A 14,482-nucleotide genomic window follows, 5' to 3' on the forward strand; every position below is an offset into this window, starting at 1 on the left:
GCAGCATTCATACCCAGGGCAGGAGGCATAGATGTATTAAGAACACAGACATGGCTCAGTTGGAAAGTCTGCCTGAAAGGCTAAACTTATGAAATAATGGAATATGAAGCTTCAAATATATCGTTCATCCGTTATTCAAATAATGTGACAAATTTGAATATAATCACCACCCATTGTTACAAAACTTCCTGATATCCATGAAATAAGCCCCCTATTGTTTTAAAATCATGTAAAATCAGACTTAGTGAAATTTTTCCATAGTGTAATTTAAACTGGACTCTTATTTTGAAATTAGACTTGAGTTCCGGTGTCCGGCGCGCGAGGTTTGTTTTCTCAGCAGGGCAAACTAGTTAGCTAGCAGATTGACTGTTATTACAACTTCTTTATCATTTGATATCGTGGTTTTGTGGATTGTCGTCAACATGTTGTCAAGAGTTCACGACATTGACACATGAAAGTCAACACTACGCCGCCATGGTAAATTAGAATTACGTTCGCTTCAAAAGTAGTTACATCTATTTTTGCTGTCTGGTTTCTTTTTGTGAAAGTGTGACATTAGCAGTCGATGTAAGTTAACCTTCGTGATGCGATAAGCTAGCTGGGTGTTTTCTAGGCATTGGCAATCAGCTATAACATTTGCTATGGCTGTGAATGCAACGTTAGTAAACGTTACAATGTGTGTTGTTAATATCAAGTTGAGTTCCCTGACGTTAACGTAAGCTAGTTGATTAACAGAGCAGCTAGCTACCCCGAGGAATGTATCGCATCTTCCAGATGGACGCTAACTAACGTGGACTGAGATAAGTCTCACATGTGTCTCCTCAGGTGTGCCACATAACAAGGTTGAAGGGTTACTTAAATCACCTGTAATGGATTTGACCTCTAAAAACATGTACGAGACATATAAAGATGGCATCTGGAAAGGTAAGACGTCTCTGTTTTCGTCACAATCAAACATACTAGCTACACAAAGAGTGTCCATGTTGCAAGACTGTTTCAACGCATTGCATTGTACAGATGTTGTGTCTAATTCCTGTGTATGTCTAAATCCAGCAGCATAATCAGATAATGGTGCTTATTGTGGAATCACAACTGTTCTGAATGGAGGCGGCTGTGTTCTCATTACTCTTCTTTCTATCATTATTCATGTTCTCATATAGCGCTGGGACCCTTGGATCCCGACTGGTTTGAGGCACTGACATCTCAAATGTTCGCTGAGGGAAATGTCTCTGATCAAGATGACCTGTGTGGGAACCAAGAGGCAAACTTTAAAGCACCTCTTGACAAAACTGCAGTAGACAGTCAGCTGTTCTCAACCCCCAAAGTCTTCAGGCAGCATCGAGTTGTGTCACCTGAAACTGAGGAGGAGCAGTCGTTCACTGGTTAATACATGCACTCATCCTAAGAAACACAAATATGGATGTCTGCATGGGACATTATGAATTGTTGTAAATTGTAGTAATCTACATGTGTCTGCATTGAGAAACCTTTTTGAATTTACATCTAAAAATAATGTTTCTCTGTGGTAACACTTAGACAAAGAAACATTGCCATGGACGACCACCGAAAGTCCATGCTTGTTCCAGATGTCAAAAGAGGGGTGAGTGCAACAACTCAGAGACTTGACTGTCTCTGCTATATATGTGTTTAAATAGTTATTATTTCAAAGTCATTAGACATTCTGAAGCAAAAAAAGGAGCAAATATTGCTTTATATATCTCTCAATAGTAAATAATTGTTCTTTGAGAAAATACTCAAACTATTTTCACAACTAAAATATATTCCCATATATTGTTAATTCAGTATCTATGGAGGTAAAAAGTAATGATAAAGATGAAAGTAATTTTGCCAAAGTTACTTGTATTGTCATTGCTGTTGGCAGTTTGTGATTTCTATTGTGGTCTTTATAGAATCCCAGGTGCAAATAACGGAGGTTTCCATCAGGACCGTTTTGGTGAGAAGTACATTTATCTTTATTTCATTGGTTTGAATTTTCTTTGGAAAAAAAGTTGTAATCTCTGGTTAATTTGTTTGCTTTTGTCACATGTACAGATATGCTTCACACCCCACACAAATACCCAGTAAGTGTATTGAACCTAACAGTGGTGTTAGCTTTTTTTCATCACATGTCAGCATGTGAATGTGGAGAAATGGATAACATTAAGGTGTCCCCTCTTTGTTTTTTTAATGATACAGTTCAGCTATGACAAGAAAATATCTGAAAGTCTCGGAGCCCAGCTTCATCCTGATATGTCATGGACCAGTTCTCTGAATACCCCACCAGCCGTACCATCCACCCTAATTTTGTGTAAGCAAATGACACCGCTGGTTGTTGTTTGTTCGCTTTTGAAATCGAGATATGTGAATTGTTAAATAATTGTGTCTTCTCAATGTTATAGCTAAAAGTGACGAGAGTCCCTGTCCAGTGAGTCTTTCTGCAGACAAAAATGTTGTGGTGAGTACTCGGTCCAGCCCAAACATGCAAGAGATATATCTCTCCAATTTATAGAAGGAGAAATAATACAGTTAGAATTCCGCTTATTCTATATTTCATGATTTGCAAAAGATAGAATATATTGACACTACAAATGATTCACCTCATATCATAAGACATGTTAATAGATAAGGGATCAAGATGAAGAAAAGATGTTCACTTTAATTTATGTATTTTATATTTTTATAACTCAACCAATTATTCAAGTTGTATACAAAAACATCCCAACATGCACATGCACAGGAAAACTACATCATAGCACACACAGACGCATATCTGGCCTCCGAAATGTAACCCGTCCCCCATCCCACATCCCACCTAAACTACAGAGATAGGAGTCATTTACTTGTTACTCTAACTCTAAATTGGAGGCTCCAGATCTTCTTCCCAGTGTACAGTAAACATAGGGAATAAGCCGGTGTCACAATTAACATTGCTTCTGTTTTTGTCTCTCAGTTTGTACGGAAGCTGTTCCCCTCTCTTTCAAATGCATCCAGAGTTGGAGTGGTGTCACTCAAAAACAAAGACGTAACTACCGTCCACCAAGGTACGGTGCTTTTTCATTGCATTGTGCCTATATCCAAGATGGTACAGTAGCTCTGAATATGAATTGCAAAATATCTTCCATTGCACAGACTTTAGATGCATAATGCAACATTATACTTATTGCTTGTCTGTCATCAACAGGCGTTGGTTCCCCTGAGGCGGTTCAGCATCTAGAGTCCCACGACTCCCCCCAGAGTTCCCTGAATCAGAGTGACCTTGTTTGGAAACAGACACTACCAGATGCTATTGAGGATGGAGAAATTCGCAGAACAGTAGCAGGTGTTCTTGATGGAGCTGAACATGTTCTCTCTATATTTTTCACCAACAGTAGCTCAGCGCTGAGGAAAGTGAAAACTGACAGAATCAAAAGAAAGCATAGCTTTTTAACAGAAGATGGCTGCAGCTCTGTGGACGTCACATTAACAAACAATGCTGCATCCAGTGACCAGAGAACAGTTGATCAGGAACCTGGCAGGCTTCCCTCACCCCCACCGGTGAAAACTGTAGATAGTGGAATCACCCAGTGGTCTCCGTTGAGTTTATCTGAACTCCCATCTTATACTGTGAATTCTTCTTGCCATAATAATAGTCTTGCTGTACAAGTAGAAAACACTATTTCAACAGAACAACTGCACCATGACTCTGACACTGGCCAGCTAATAGTCAGGCCACGTATGAGACACACAGACTCTGGATTTACCAAGAAAAAGAGAACATTTGTTTACACTGTTGAGACCCCAAAACTGCAAGTTCAAGGAAAAGAAACAGAGTGTCGGAGGATGGACTCATCACCAGTTCCAGATTCTGGTAACGCATTCTTAATGCATGTTATGTGTAATGTGATAATCGATTCTGTATTAACTTGATGAAAGCCTCTTCTCCACAATAACTGAATTTAACTTTTTTTTATTTTTTTTTATTATGATGCTTTTTCAGGACAAGAAGTTAAAGTGAAGCAGTTGAAAGCCCAAGATGAAGCAGACCGTTGCAGTGTCGGGACGAATGAGGGGAAACAGGGAAATCTTGTTGACGTAAATCTGCGTCCTTCTGTACAACCAAAAGTCCAGGATCTTGACATGTCGCAGCTTTGCAAAGATTTTGAGCAAGATTTCAGTCAAATGTCCGACCCCTGTAAACTGAGTAAAGTAGCAGAGGATACTCCTGGAATCGGCTTCTCTCCGTCAACTTGTCTGTCAGCCGTGAAACGAGCTAAGCAGAAAGCAATGCAAGCAAACCGTCACCATTACGATGGCATCAGTGACAGAAGACAGGTTTCTACCGCTCATCAAAATAACCCAATCAATGAGGGAACAATAAGTGACAGTGGATTCCAGTCTGCTGTTGCAGATAGCGCTAATGGGACTGCACCATCGTTTGTTCTCCCCAGCTCAGAGATGAATGGTCTACAGTTGACCGATAAACAAAGAGCCACTCCTGCCACATCTATAAATAAAGGGAATGGAAAAGCCTTTTTGGATGATATTTTACAAGTATCCAAAACAGATGCCAAGTGGTCCAGTGCAATCGGGGAAAGCCAGACACTGGGCCCTGGCAGGGAGAGTGAGCTGCACAGAGAGAGCACATCAGCACAACGGCCCAGCAGTGCAAAAGAAGCTGTGGATAACATTAATTGCCTTTCACTTAATGGTCAAGCTTGTGGCAATCTGCCAGAGAAGACAGTATCGCATCCTTCAAGATTCACAACCGCTTCAAATAAGGGTATACACATTTCTTCATCCAACCTGGAAAGAGCAAAACATCTCTTTGCTGAGACTGAAGGGGAAAGAACTTCCAGTGACCAGCGCACCAAATGTGCCCACGATACTAAAGTTGAAAGGCGTGTGAGTCATGGATCAATGAAAAATCCAACCACTAACTCAAACCAGTCATTTCCTTTGAGTGAAACAAATGAGGATATGCGTTGCCAGTTAACAGTTTCACAAAAAGCTGATGTGACTGAGCTGTGCACTCTCTTGGAAGAAGCAGATAGCCAGTTTGAATTCACACAGTTTAAAACTGAAATGCCGAAACAAAACTGTCAAGATAATGCCGCCTCTCCCCTGAAAGTTCACAAAGAACTTGACCCAGAATTTCTTTCGGGTATCAATTTTGATGACAGTTTTAGTTCAGAGGCTGAAAAGCACCTGGCAGCAATTGTGAAGCCGGACAAAATGACCTCCATTTCAGATGGTAAAACAAACTGTGAAACAACTGACGGCACACACATTTCCACAGGATTGTCATTGTCAAGCGCAGTGAAAAAAGAAAATTCCTCTCCTGAAGAGTCGTCTACCTCTTCAAAGCACATCTCCGAAGGCAGTAGTAGTGTTATGTCAGCTGAACCCAAAAATCTTGACGGAGTTGGGCACGAGCTGCAGAACAAAATTCCTCTAATGCTTGGGGTGGGATTTAAGACAGCAGGAGGAAACGTTTTAAGAGTTTCGAAAAAGTGTCTGAGCAAAGCTAAAGCTTTGTTTGCCGGTTTGGAGGAGAATGTTGTGACGAGTCAAACATCACCGGACAAGCAAAGCAGCAAAACTGATACTAAAAGACAGTTTAGGCGCAGTGTGGATAATCCCACTAATAACTTTCTGCATCATAAAGAGGATCATTCTTCATTCACAGCTTGTGGTGATGATACTGAGGGGCAGGGTCAGGCCTATTTTTCCAACACAAACAGGCAGGTCACATGCATTCGAGATGGAGAGGCTGCAAAAAGTTTGATAAACTGCAAAAGGGACACAGCCGCGTGTCAAAGTGGGTTCCAGATGGCCAGTGGAAAAGGGATTTCTGTTTCAGCAAAAGCTATGCAAGAGGCCGAGGCGCTCTTCGGGGACTGTGACGCAATAGACAGTAACGCTTGCAAACGGAGCATAGAAGCCTTGTCTGGAAGTGTCAGTCATGAGGAAAGCCTTCCAAAATGTGAAGTTCAAGGGATGAAAGTAAACTGGTCTAAAGAACCACTCGGTGAGTTTGAAAATGTGAATGCAGGACCAGCTGCGCGGCAAACAGAGGTTGTCCAGCATAACGAGGAGACACACAATTTGGGTTTTACAAAAACAACCAGAACAAATGATGCCTTTTTCCGTGGAAACCCGTATTCGCCTGCAACGGCACTTTCATCTCTCTCATGCACATCATCAAAGAATATTGGCTCCTCTGCCAACCATGAATTGAGCAATGGTGGTGGATTTTGTTCAGCCAGTGGGAACAAAGCGTTGATGTCAGCTGATGCGCTTAAAAAAGGGGAGCATCTCTTGAATGAACTTCCTACACCTGGGGATGCAAACAAGCAACATAAAAGAAAAGGGGATGCTTTAAGAAGCGTCCATCTCTGCAATCCAATTCAAGTTTCACCACCTAAAAGTGGTGGATTTCAGACTGCCAGTGGCAAAGGGGTGGCCATTTCATCCACAGCTCTCAAGAAAGCAAAGATGTTGTTGATTGAATGTGATGAAGTTGAGAATACAATCTTTGTAAAACCAACCCTTTCCGAAATGCCAGTTCCTGGTCCAACACCCAGGAATAGTGGATTTCTGGCAGCCAGTGGGAAGCGAGTAGCATTTTCATCTGAGGTCCTCCAGAAGGCCAAAGCTCTCTTCAGTGACATCAGGTTCAATGCAGAGATCCCAACTGTTACAGACACAAGGGACAGCGGCAAGACACAAGACGAGGCTGAAGTTACAGAGAAAATACATTGTGGTTTCACAACGGCAGGGGGAGCAAAAGTCCACGTGTCAAAGAAAAATCTGTTGGAAGCAAAAAACCTTTTGACAGAATTCGATGACAGTTCTATTTCAGCAGAAGCAATGCAAGAAGCGGATGCTTACTTCAAGGACTGTGACATTATGGATGATAACAATGGCATGTCAGTAAAACAGAAGAAAGGTATAGCACCTGGCTGCGGAAGAGGCAGCGAGAAGAAAAACCTTTTAAGATGTAAAGTAGACCAGAGGTTGAAAATAAACATCTCTGAAGAGCTTGCAAGGGGACATGCTGAGTTTGAAAATGTGAGCATGGGGTTAGTTGAAAACCATGAAAGAATGCTGCATCCTGATGTAGAGATTCACAAAGGTGCTTTTAAGAAGACATTGGATGTTTCCAATGCAGCTGCTCTACATGGAAACCCATCTTTGATGACAAAGACTCCTCCTCCCCTGTCGTGCACAACATCAAAGAACATTAGTTCCCCCACCATGAATGAATTGAGCAAAGGGTTCAGTACAGCCAGCGGGAAAAAGGTGTCTGTGTCTGATGACGCAATGACAAAAGCAAAGTCTCTATTGAATGAAAGTGCTACATTCGAGGACTCAAACAAACCACTTAAACATAAAGAAAGCACTTTTCCCACACAGAATGGTGGATTTCAGACTGCCAGTGGCAACGGAGTGGCTATTTCATCTGCAGCCCTAAAGAAAGCAAAAACTCTGTTCAGTGAGTGTGATGAAGTTGAGAATACAATCTTTGTAAAACCAACCCATTCCAAAATGCCAGTTCCTGGTCCAACACCCAGGAATAGTGGATTTCTGGCAGCCAGTGGGAAGCGAGTAGCATTTTCATCTGAGGCCCTCCAGAAGGCCAAAGCTCTCTTCAGTGACATCAGGTTCAATGCAGAGATCCCAGCTGTTACAGACACAAGGGACAGCGGCAAGACACAAGACGAGGCTGAAGTTACAGAGAAAATACATTGTGGTTTCACAACGGCAGGGGGAGCAAAAGTCCACGTGTCAAAGAAAAATCTGTTGGAAGCAAAAAACCTTTTGACAGAATTTGCTGAATGTCATGATTCAAACTCAACAATCCCACATGACATCTGTAAATCAGATCCATCAATAGTGAAAGGTGTGAAAACACCTTGTAATCCCACCACAGGCGGTGACATGGACATGTTTAGTGCCCCTTGGGTAGTTGAAAATGAATCTCCTCAAAGTCAAAGTGTACCCAGGTGCATTTCTATCGAAGACCAGGCCCATGCAGATGCATTTAGTGTAAAAGAAGGCCAAATGACCCCAGCAGTATCGGGCAACCTCCATGACGGCCTAGTGTCACGTGTGTTGGACTATAAAATACAGCAGACCAGCAGCAGAGAGGGATCAAAGGTCAAAAGGCCACAGATGTCTTCAGTTCTGAACTTCCAGTCACTTAACCTAAGCGGCTGCACTGAAACCCAGCAGAAGTTGTTCGCCCAGGAAGCTCTGGACTGCACCAAGGCTTTGTTAGAGGACGAAGGTCTAGCTGGCCAAAGTCTCTCAATGACTTTAGAAAATGCCAGCCACAGATCTGTAGCGAAACGACAAGGGACAGAGAAAAGATTGATCGAGGACCCAGATATGGCTGGTAAGTGTTTATTACTCTGACATTAAAGTAGTAAAACGTGTTTTTGTTAATCTTATTAAATCTGAATTATTTGCTAACAAAGTCATTTCACTGCCGTTTTAAATGGATATTCAAATTGAAATATATAGTTCCCACATTTCAAATAAACCATTGTTTTGAGATGAAGGTTAAGGCTTGTATATTGCTAACCGTAAGATGCAATGCTCTGTTACAAGCGGGACTGTTAACCATTATTGGTTTCCTTACTGTTGTGAAATATTGTAGGTCAGCCTCCCCTGAAAAGACGATTACTGGAAGAATTCGACAGAACTGTTCATGGTCCCAGAAGTTCAACACTCCATCCGGAAAAGAGTTGTCCAAATGGTAAATCACTAGCACTGTAACGCGTTGGCTCAAGAATACAAATTTTGTCTTGTAAGTTAATTGAACTGTATTTTTCTTCTTAATGAAGGTGTGATGAAAGACAGAAGGATTTTTAAGTACAGCGTCTCTCTCCATCCAAACATCACGAGGCCACACGCGTAAGTTGCCTGTGTTTTCTTGGCCATGTTTTCAAGCAGCTGACACTTGTTTTCAGCTCTTTGTGACAAATTGTTTTATGTTGCAGCAATGGAAAAATGTATGTGGAAACCAGATTACAAGATACAACACCAACACAATACTCAACCCCAGAAGAAAACCGATCAGCACACTCCGGGAAGCCAGCGTTTGTTCCTCCTTTCCTCACAAATACAAAGACGGAGAGTCGCAGGAACACAATGCTCAAGGACAACATAAGAACACCTTCTGCTTTTGTTCCTCCTTTCAAAAAACAAAGACCTTTTGTCCGGGAGAGCTCTGCTAAACCACAGGTGGAGGAGAAGGAGGATAAACACCACCATCTCTTTGTAATGCCCTTTAACAGAAACCCTTATGTACCACCCACACACAAAAAACAAAGCACTTCAGAATTAACTGCTGATAAAAGCAAAGAAGACATTGAGACGGTGGCCTTGGCCCACAATACAAATGATAATCTGATAAATAGTAAAAACCTGCCGGTTGGCTGTGGATCAGAGGGCTCTGCTGCAGAGACATCACATATGGAGGACACATTGTCCAGAAGCCAAGGTGCAGTAAGCTTTTTGGACAAAATCGGCATTGTAAATAACCCTGCATAAACTGATGATGTGTTTATGGTCCACAGACATATTTCAGAATCTTCATAATGTAGAGCTGGCACGAGATATGCAAGATATGAGAATCAGGAAAAAGAAGCGCCTGACCATTCGACCTTTCCCGGGGAGTTTGTTTCTCACCAAAAGCTCAGGAGCGACAAGGATACCATTAAAGGCTGCAGTAAATGGAAGGCCTCCTGCAAGATACACCCCCAAACAGGCAAGGCCAGAACAGTGTTGTCGGTAGATTATGTTGTATTTGGTTCAAAATGAGATCACTGTCACGTACAAAGCTTTGTTCTTGTTCTTCAGCTGTACGGACACGGAGTTCACCAGCATGTGTGTGAGATCTCCAGTGAGACAGCAGAATCGTTTCGCTTCCATTTGAAGCAGTTCATCAAACAGGAAGCTTTTCTCGACGGAGGTGGCGTTCAGCTTGCTGACGGAGGATGGCTGATCCCCAGCAAGGATGGGACTGCAGGGAAAGAAGAGTTTCTTAGGTATTATTGATTTTTGGTTGAGTATAAATCCGGCTTTGTAATGTTGAGCCTAATTTCTGTGATACGAGGTGCGTTTTGGTGTATTCAATTGCAAGCTGATTGTTCTGAATATCATCTTTTTATGAACTGTCCACAGAGCATTATGTGACACCCCAGGTGTGGATCCTAAACTGATCAGTGAGGCTTGGGTATACAATCACTACCGATGGGTTGTGTGGAAGCAGGCGTCCATGGAAAGATCATTTCCAGAAACAATGGGCGGCCTCTGTCTCACCCCAGAGCAGGTTCTCCTGCAGCTGAAGTACAGGTAGGTAGGATTGCAGCGCATTTTAGGTCAATATATTTCTGTTGATGAAGTAAATGTTCTCATGTGCTTCCACACATCTTGTTACCCAATATGTGTAAATATATCCCTGAACTAACAATAGTATAAAACATAGCCGAATGCCATTTTGTGAAGGATTCAAAGGCTTAATAATTACATTTTATAAGCGTTGAATAAAAAAAAATTCTGCTAAATATTATTTTATTATTTTGTATTCATACAATCAAGATAATCCAATATGTATTAAATGTTTACATCTTGAAATGTAATTTTGACTAAATTCCTTTTGAGTCAGGTATGATGTTGAGGTGGACCACAGCCGTAGGCCGGCTCTGAGAAAGATCACGGAAAAGGACGACACGGCAGCCAAAACGCTGGTCCTCTGTGTCTGCGGGGTCGTCTCCAGGGGTCACTCCCCAAACAGACAGAGCTTCAACGACACCAAGACTCCACAAGGTGCCGATGCCAAGGTAGAAAGTCCATCTGCAGTTGTGTGGCTGACAGACGGCTGGTACGCCATTAAAGCCCAGCTGGATGAACCTCTCACCGCCATGCTTCACACCGGTCGAGTGGCTGTCGGTGGCAAATTGATCATCCATGGTGCTCAGCTGGTGGGATCACAAGAAGCTTGCCCCCCTCTGGAGGCACCTGAATCTCTCATGTTAAAGGTACTTTACGAGGGAGGCGAGCACAAGTTTTTCTACTTTTCGAACGAGGCAATCGTATAAATTGGCTAATTTATGGTTTATGTTTAGATTTGCACTAATAGCAGCAGACCCACACGGTGGAATACAAAACTGGGATTTCACAGGGATCCAAGGCCCTTCCTGCTGCCTGTCTCCTGTTTGTACAGCAGTGGAGGACCAGTAGGATGCGTGGACATTATCGTACTGAGAAGCTACCCCTTACAGGTGGGTTTAGTCTTGCATTGATATATTGTTACTGTTACACGTGGAAGTTCATCATGGCCCCTTTAACTGTATGCATGTCCCATTGTGCAGTGGATGGAGAGGAAACCAGACGCAGGCGTTGTCTTCCGATCTGTTCGTGCAGAAGAGAAGGAGGCGAGGCGATACAACTGCCACAAACAAAAAGCTATGGAGATCCTATTCGCCAAGATTCAAGACGCATTTGAAAAGGAGGACAAAGGTAGGAATTGGGATTTCATCGTCTTGGGTACAGGCTGAAATGAAATTAGTTTCAACAGAATTATTATCTTCAGGTGATAACAAACCTCAACGTAGAAGGCGGACAGTCAGTCGTCAGGGTATCGCAAGTCTTCAAGCTGGAGAGGAGCTCTATGAAGCAGTGGGGGACGACCCAGCTTACCTCGAGGTGAGATGAAATGTACTTCACGGATTGTCCACTTAATATCTCTTATGAGCCAAGCTTTGAATTGCGCACCTATTTTACTTGCATGTCCAAGGCTCATCTGAGTGAACAGCAGTTGGAGACTCTCGGCACCTACAGGCGTTCTCTGATGGAGAAGAGGCAGGCTGAACTGCAGGATCGCTACCGACGAGCTTTAGAAAGCGCAGAGGACAGCGAAGGTAGCTGTCCCAAGCGAGACGTTACACCTGTGTGGAGACTCTGTGTTGCTGACTCCATGGACCAACACGGCAGTGGTGTGTTATTTTTGTGATGTACCAGGGCTGTATATACTATTGTGTTTTCAAAATACTGGTTTAAAATGATGTGTTTTTCTTTTTTAGTTTATCAGTTGAACCTTTGGCGACCCTCCTCGGATCTCCAGTCTTTACTGAAGGAAGGCTGTCGATACAAAGTCTATAATCTCACCACTTCGGATGGAAAGAAACATGGAGGTGGCACAGCTGTTCAGCTGACTGGGTCAAAGAAACCCAGTTTCAGGTCCTACAGGTACCGTGGAAACAAACTCTCTTGACTCGATGTCCATGTTGAATTATAGATACAGTATTTATATAGTTTCTAATATGTAATATTTGTATATCATTCAGGCTCCTCAGGAATGGTTATCAACACGTTTTCGACCGAGGGTCTCTACCCGTACTGTGGATCTTCAAAACCCAGAATTCCAGTCGCTGTGTGGAGAAGTTGATCTCACAGGATATGTAATCAGTATCGTAGATGGACAGGGTAGGTTTATTTGCCTTCTAACAATTTCTGCCATAACTAAAGTATATTGTTTACTAACTGATTGTCCGTGCTTTTGAACACAGGTTTCTCTCCTGCATTTTATGTGGCCGATGGGAAACTCAACTTTGTTAAAGTGCGCTGTTTCAGCAGCTTTGTTCAGTCGGGCGTGGAGGAGTTGGTAAAACCACGTGTCCTGTTGGCGCTGAGCAACCTGCAGCTGAGGGGTCAGTCCACATCTCCCACTCCTGTTGTGTACGCTGGAGATCTGACCATCTTCTCAACAAACCCCAAGGAAGGTCATCTACAGGAATCACTCAGCCAAAACAAAAAACTGGTCCAGGTACAGTAGTAAAATCCCAAATATGTAAAGCAGCTGACATGATTCAAAACCAGTGTTTACCATTCACTCAATTAAGGATTGTTCTTCAACGCCTTGATGCTCTCACAGCCAAAGAGCTTCATGTTGTGAAGAGATCACTGTCAGAATGCTATGAGCTATACTTTCATCATGAGCTGTATGAGCTATACTTTCATCAAAGAACATGTTGATTCTAGGAAAAGCAAAGTGTCTCAAATATCACATATTTGTGTCATTCTAACTAACGGCTAAAACAAGTGCTGAACCGCGTTGGAAATGCATTTGTTGAAAATATGCTGAATTGGAAAAGTTTAAGTCAATGTGGCCTTTTTATACTGACCTGACATGTATTACATACCTTCATTTCACACTTGGAAAGAGACAAACTTACTTTGATCACCATTCTAAAAAGCACATATGCAAAGACAATAAGGAATATTACAGAATAATGGTACGGTGTATGTGCCGAGATATGTAATGGACTAATGATCTGACAAAGATTGTTTATAAGGGTTTAAACTTAAGCTTTCTTGTCTTACTTTTATCCACTTCTTGGTTGGGAAACAATAAAATGTGAAAACTACATAACTATATCATTTTGTGTTTTCAGAGTCAGGAAAACTTCTTTCTAATTGCTGAAGAGAAGCTTTCACATTTAGTCAGATCTGATGGCCTGAGGTCCATCTCCTCTCCAGCTCTGCAAGCACGAAGCCCAGCTTTTACAACGGTCAGAAGACAAGACACAAAAACCACGGTGAGTTCATGTACTTGCTCTTCGATGCATTTGCTGTTATGACCACTTTATAGTTATTAAAAACTAAAAATGTGTCCTTTCTATGAAGGGGACTCCTCAACCACTGGTCCGAAGCCTTGGATCCTTCACACCTGTCAGCAGGAAACCTCCTGCAGCAAACTGTTCGACAGAAAAAGACCGTAGCAGTATGAAGAGGAGGAGAGCTCAGGACTATCTGTCTCGTATCCCATCTCCACCACCTCTCCTCCATCTGGGCTCAGAGGCTTCTCCATGTGTAAATAAGACATTCAACCCCCCTCGGAGGTCTGGGACACCAAGCACTTTAAACACTGCACAGACTCCAGCTCGCAAACCTGTTAATTCACCGGTGGAGGATGAATGGGTGAATGACGAGGAACTGGCAATGATTGATACTCAGGCATTGCACATTGGGGATTTACTGCATCAGCATAAGACTGTATGATGACAAGCACACTACCACTTTTAAAACACTGTACAAATACATAAATGTAAAGGCTGCATATTGAAACATTTTTGTGGTTGTTTTTGTTGTCCCACTGGACAAATTAAAGAGGTGAAATCACTTAAGATAAGTAAAATCCTGTCATTGCTTGATATTGATCTTAATTCTTCTCTTCTGTCTTTTCTAAACTTAAATTTAGAATTGCCTTCCTGCAGTTGAACTCCATGATCCCCTATGTGTGCTGTGTTTGAGGACAAATAACAGGCCTTTTTTGTGGACAAAATTCAGCAGTCGGTGCCTCAGGGTATGTGTTGTCCCCATCTTTATGGGGATGAGTGGTTGCATGTCAAAGTGTCCTTGAGCAAGACACTGAACCCCCAGCTTCAATGCAGCCCACTGCTCCTTAATAACTAAGGATGGGTCAAATGCAGAG

The 14,482-nt window shown here is 42.4% G+C and overlaps 1 protein-coding gene across 2 annotated transcripts; it reads left to right on the plus strand.

Moving 5' to 3' along the window:
- Positions 1-323: 323 nt before the first annotated feature.
- brca2 (BRCA2 DNA repair associated) lies at positions 324-14,319 on the plus strand. 2 transcript variants are annotated; one of them, XM_034548113.1, is made up of 27 exons: positions 324-477; positions 826-924; positions 1,161-1,382; positions 1,537-1,600; positions 1,911-1,954; positions 2,053-2,081; positions 2,197-2,308; positions 2,400-2,455; positions 2,951-3,041; positions 3,182-3,847; positions 3,977-8,377; positions 8,642-8,740; positions 8,829-8,898; positions 8,985-9,487; positions 9,564-9,754; positions 9,847-10,034; positions 10,171-10,341; positions 10,655-11,027; positions 11,115-11,270; positions 11,361-11,508; positions 11,582-11,694; positions 11,786-11,984; positions 12,072-12,231; positions 12,329-12,474; positions 12,558-12,814; positions 13,443-13,586; positions 13,675-14,319. In XM_034548113.1, the coding sequence occupies exons 2-27, from the start codon at positions 870-872 to the stop codon at positions 14,047-14,049; spliced, it is 9,033 nt and encodes a 3,010-aa protein (XP_034404004.1). In that variant the 5' UTR covers positions 324-477; positions 826-869; the 3' UTR covers positions 14,050-14,319. The 2 variants fall into 2 exon arrangements, with proteins under 2 accessions (XP_034404004.1, XP_034404003.1); XM_034548112.1 differs by lacking the exons at positions 13,443-13,586; positions 13,675-14,319 and having other exon boundaries at positions 12,072-12,237; positions 12,336-12,474; positions 12,558-12,671.
- The last annotated feature ends 163 nt before the right edge of the window (positions 14,320-14,482 follow it).

This window comes from Cyclopterus lumpus, chromosome 13 (genome assembly GCF_009769545.1).
Source record: "Cyclopterus lumpus isolate fCycLum1 chromosome 13, fCycLum1.pri, whole genome shotgun sequence".
In the NCBI taxonomy this organism is placed as follows: Eukaryota; Metazoa; Chordata; class Actinopteri; order Perciformes; family Cyclopteridae; genus Cyclopterus; species Cyclopterus lumpus.

Bases quoted from the DNA above. Each gene is read 5' to 3' on its own strand.
- brca2 (XM_034548113.1), top strand. From the start codon at position 870: ATGGATTTGACCTCTAAAAACATGTACGAGACATATAAAGATGGCATC. The intron at 1,955-2,052 runs GTGAGAAGTACA...TCACATGTACAG, and splicing joins TTTCCATCAGGACCGTTTTG to ATATGCTTCACACCCCACAC. The intron at 11,509-11,581 runs GTAGGAATTGGG...TATTATCTTCAG, and splicing joins ATTTGAAAAGGAGGACAAAG to GTGATAACAAACCTCAACGT.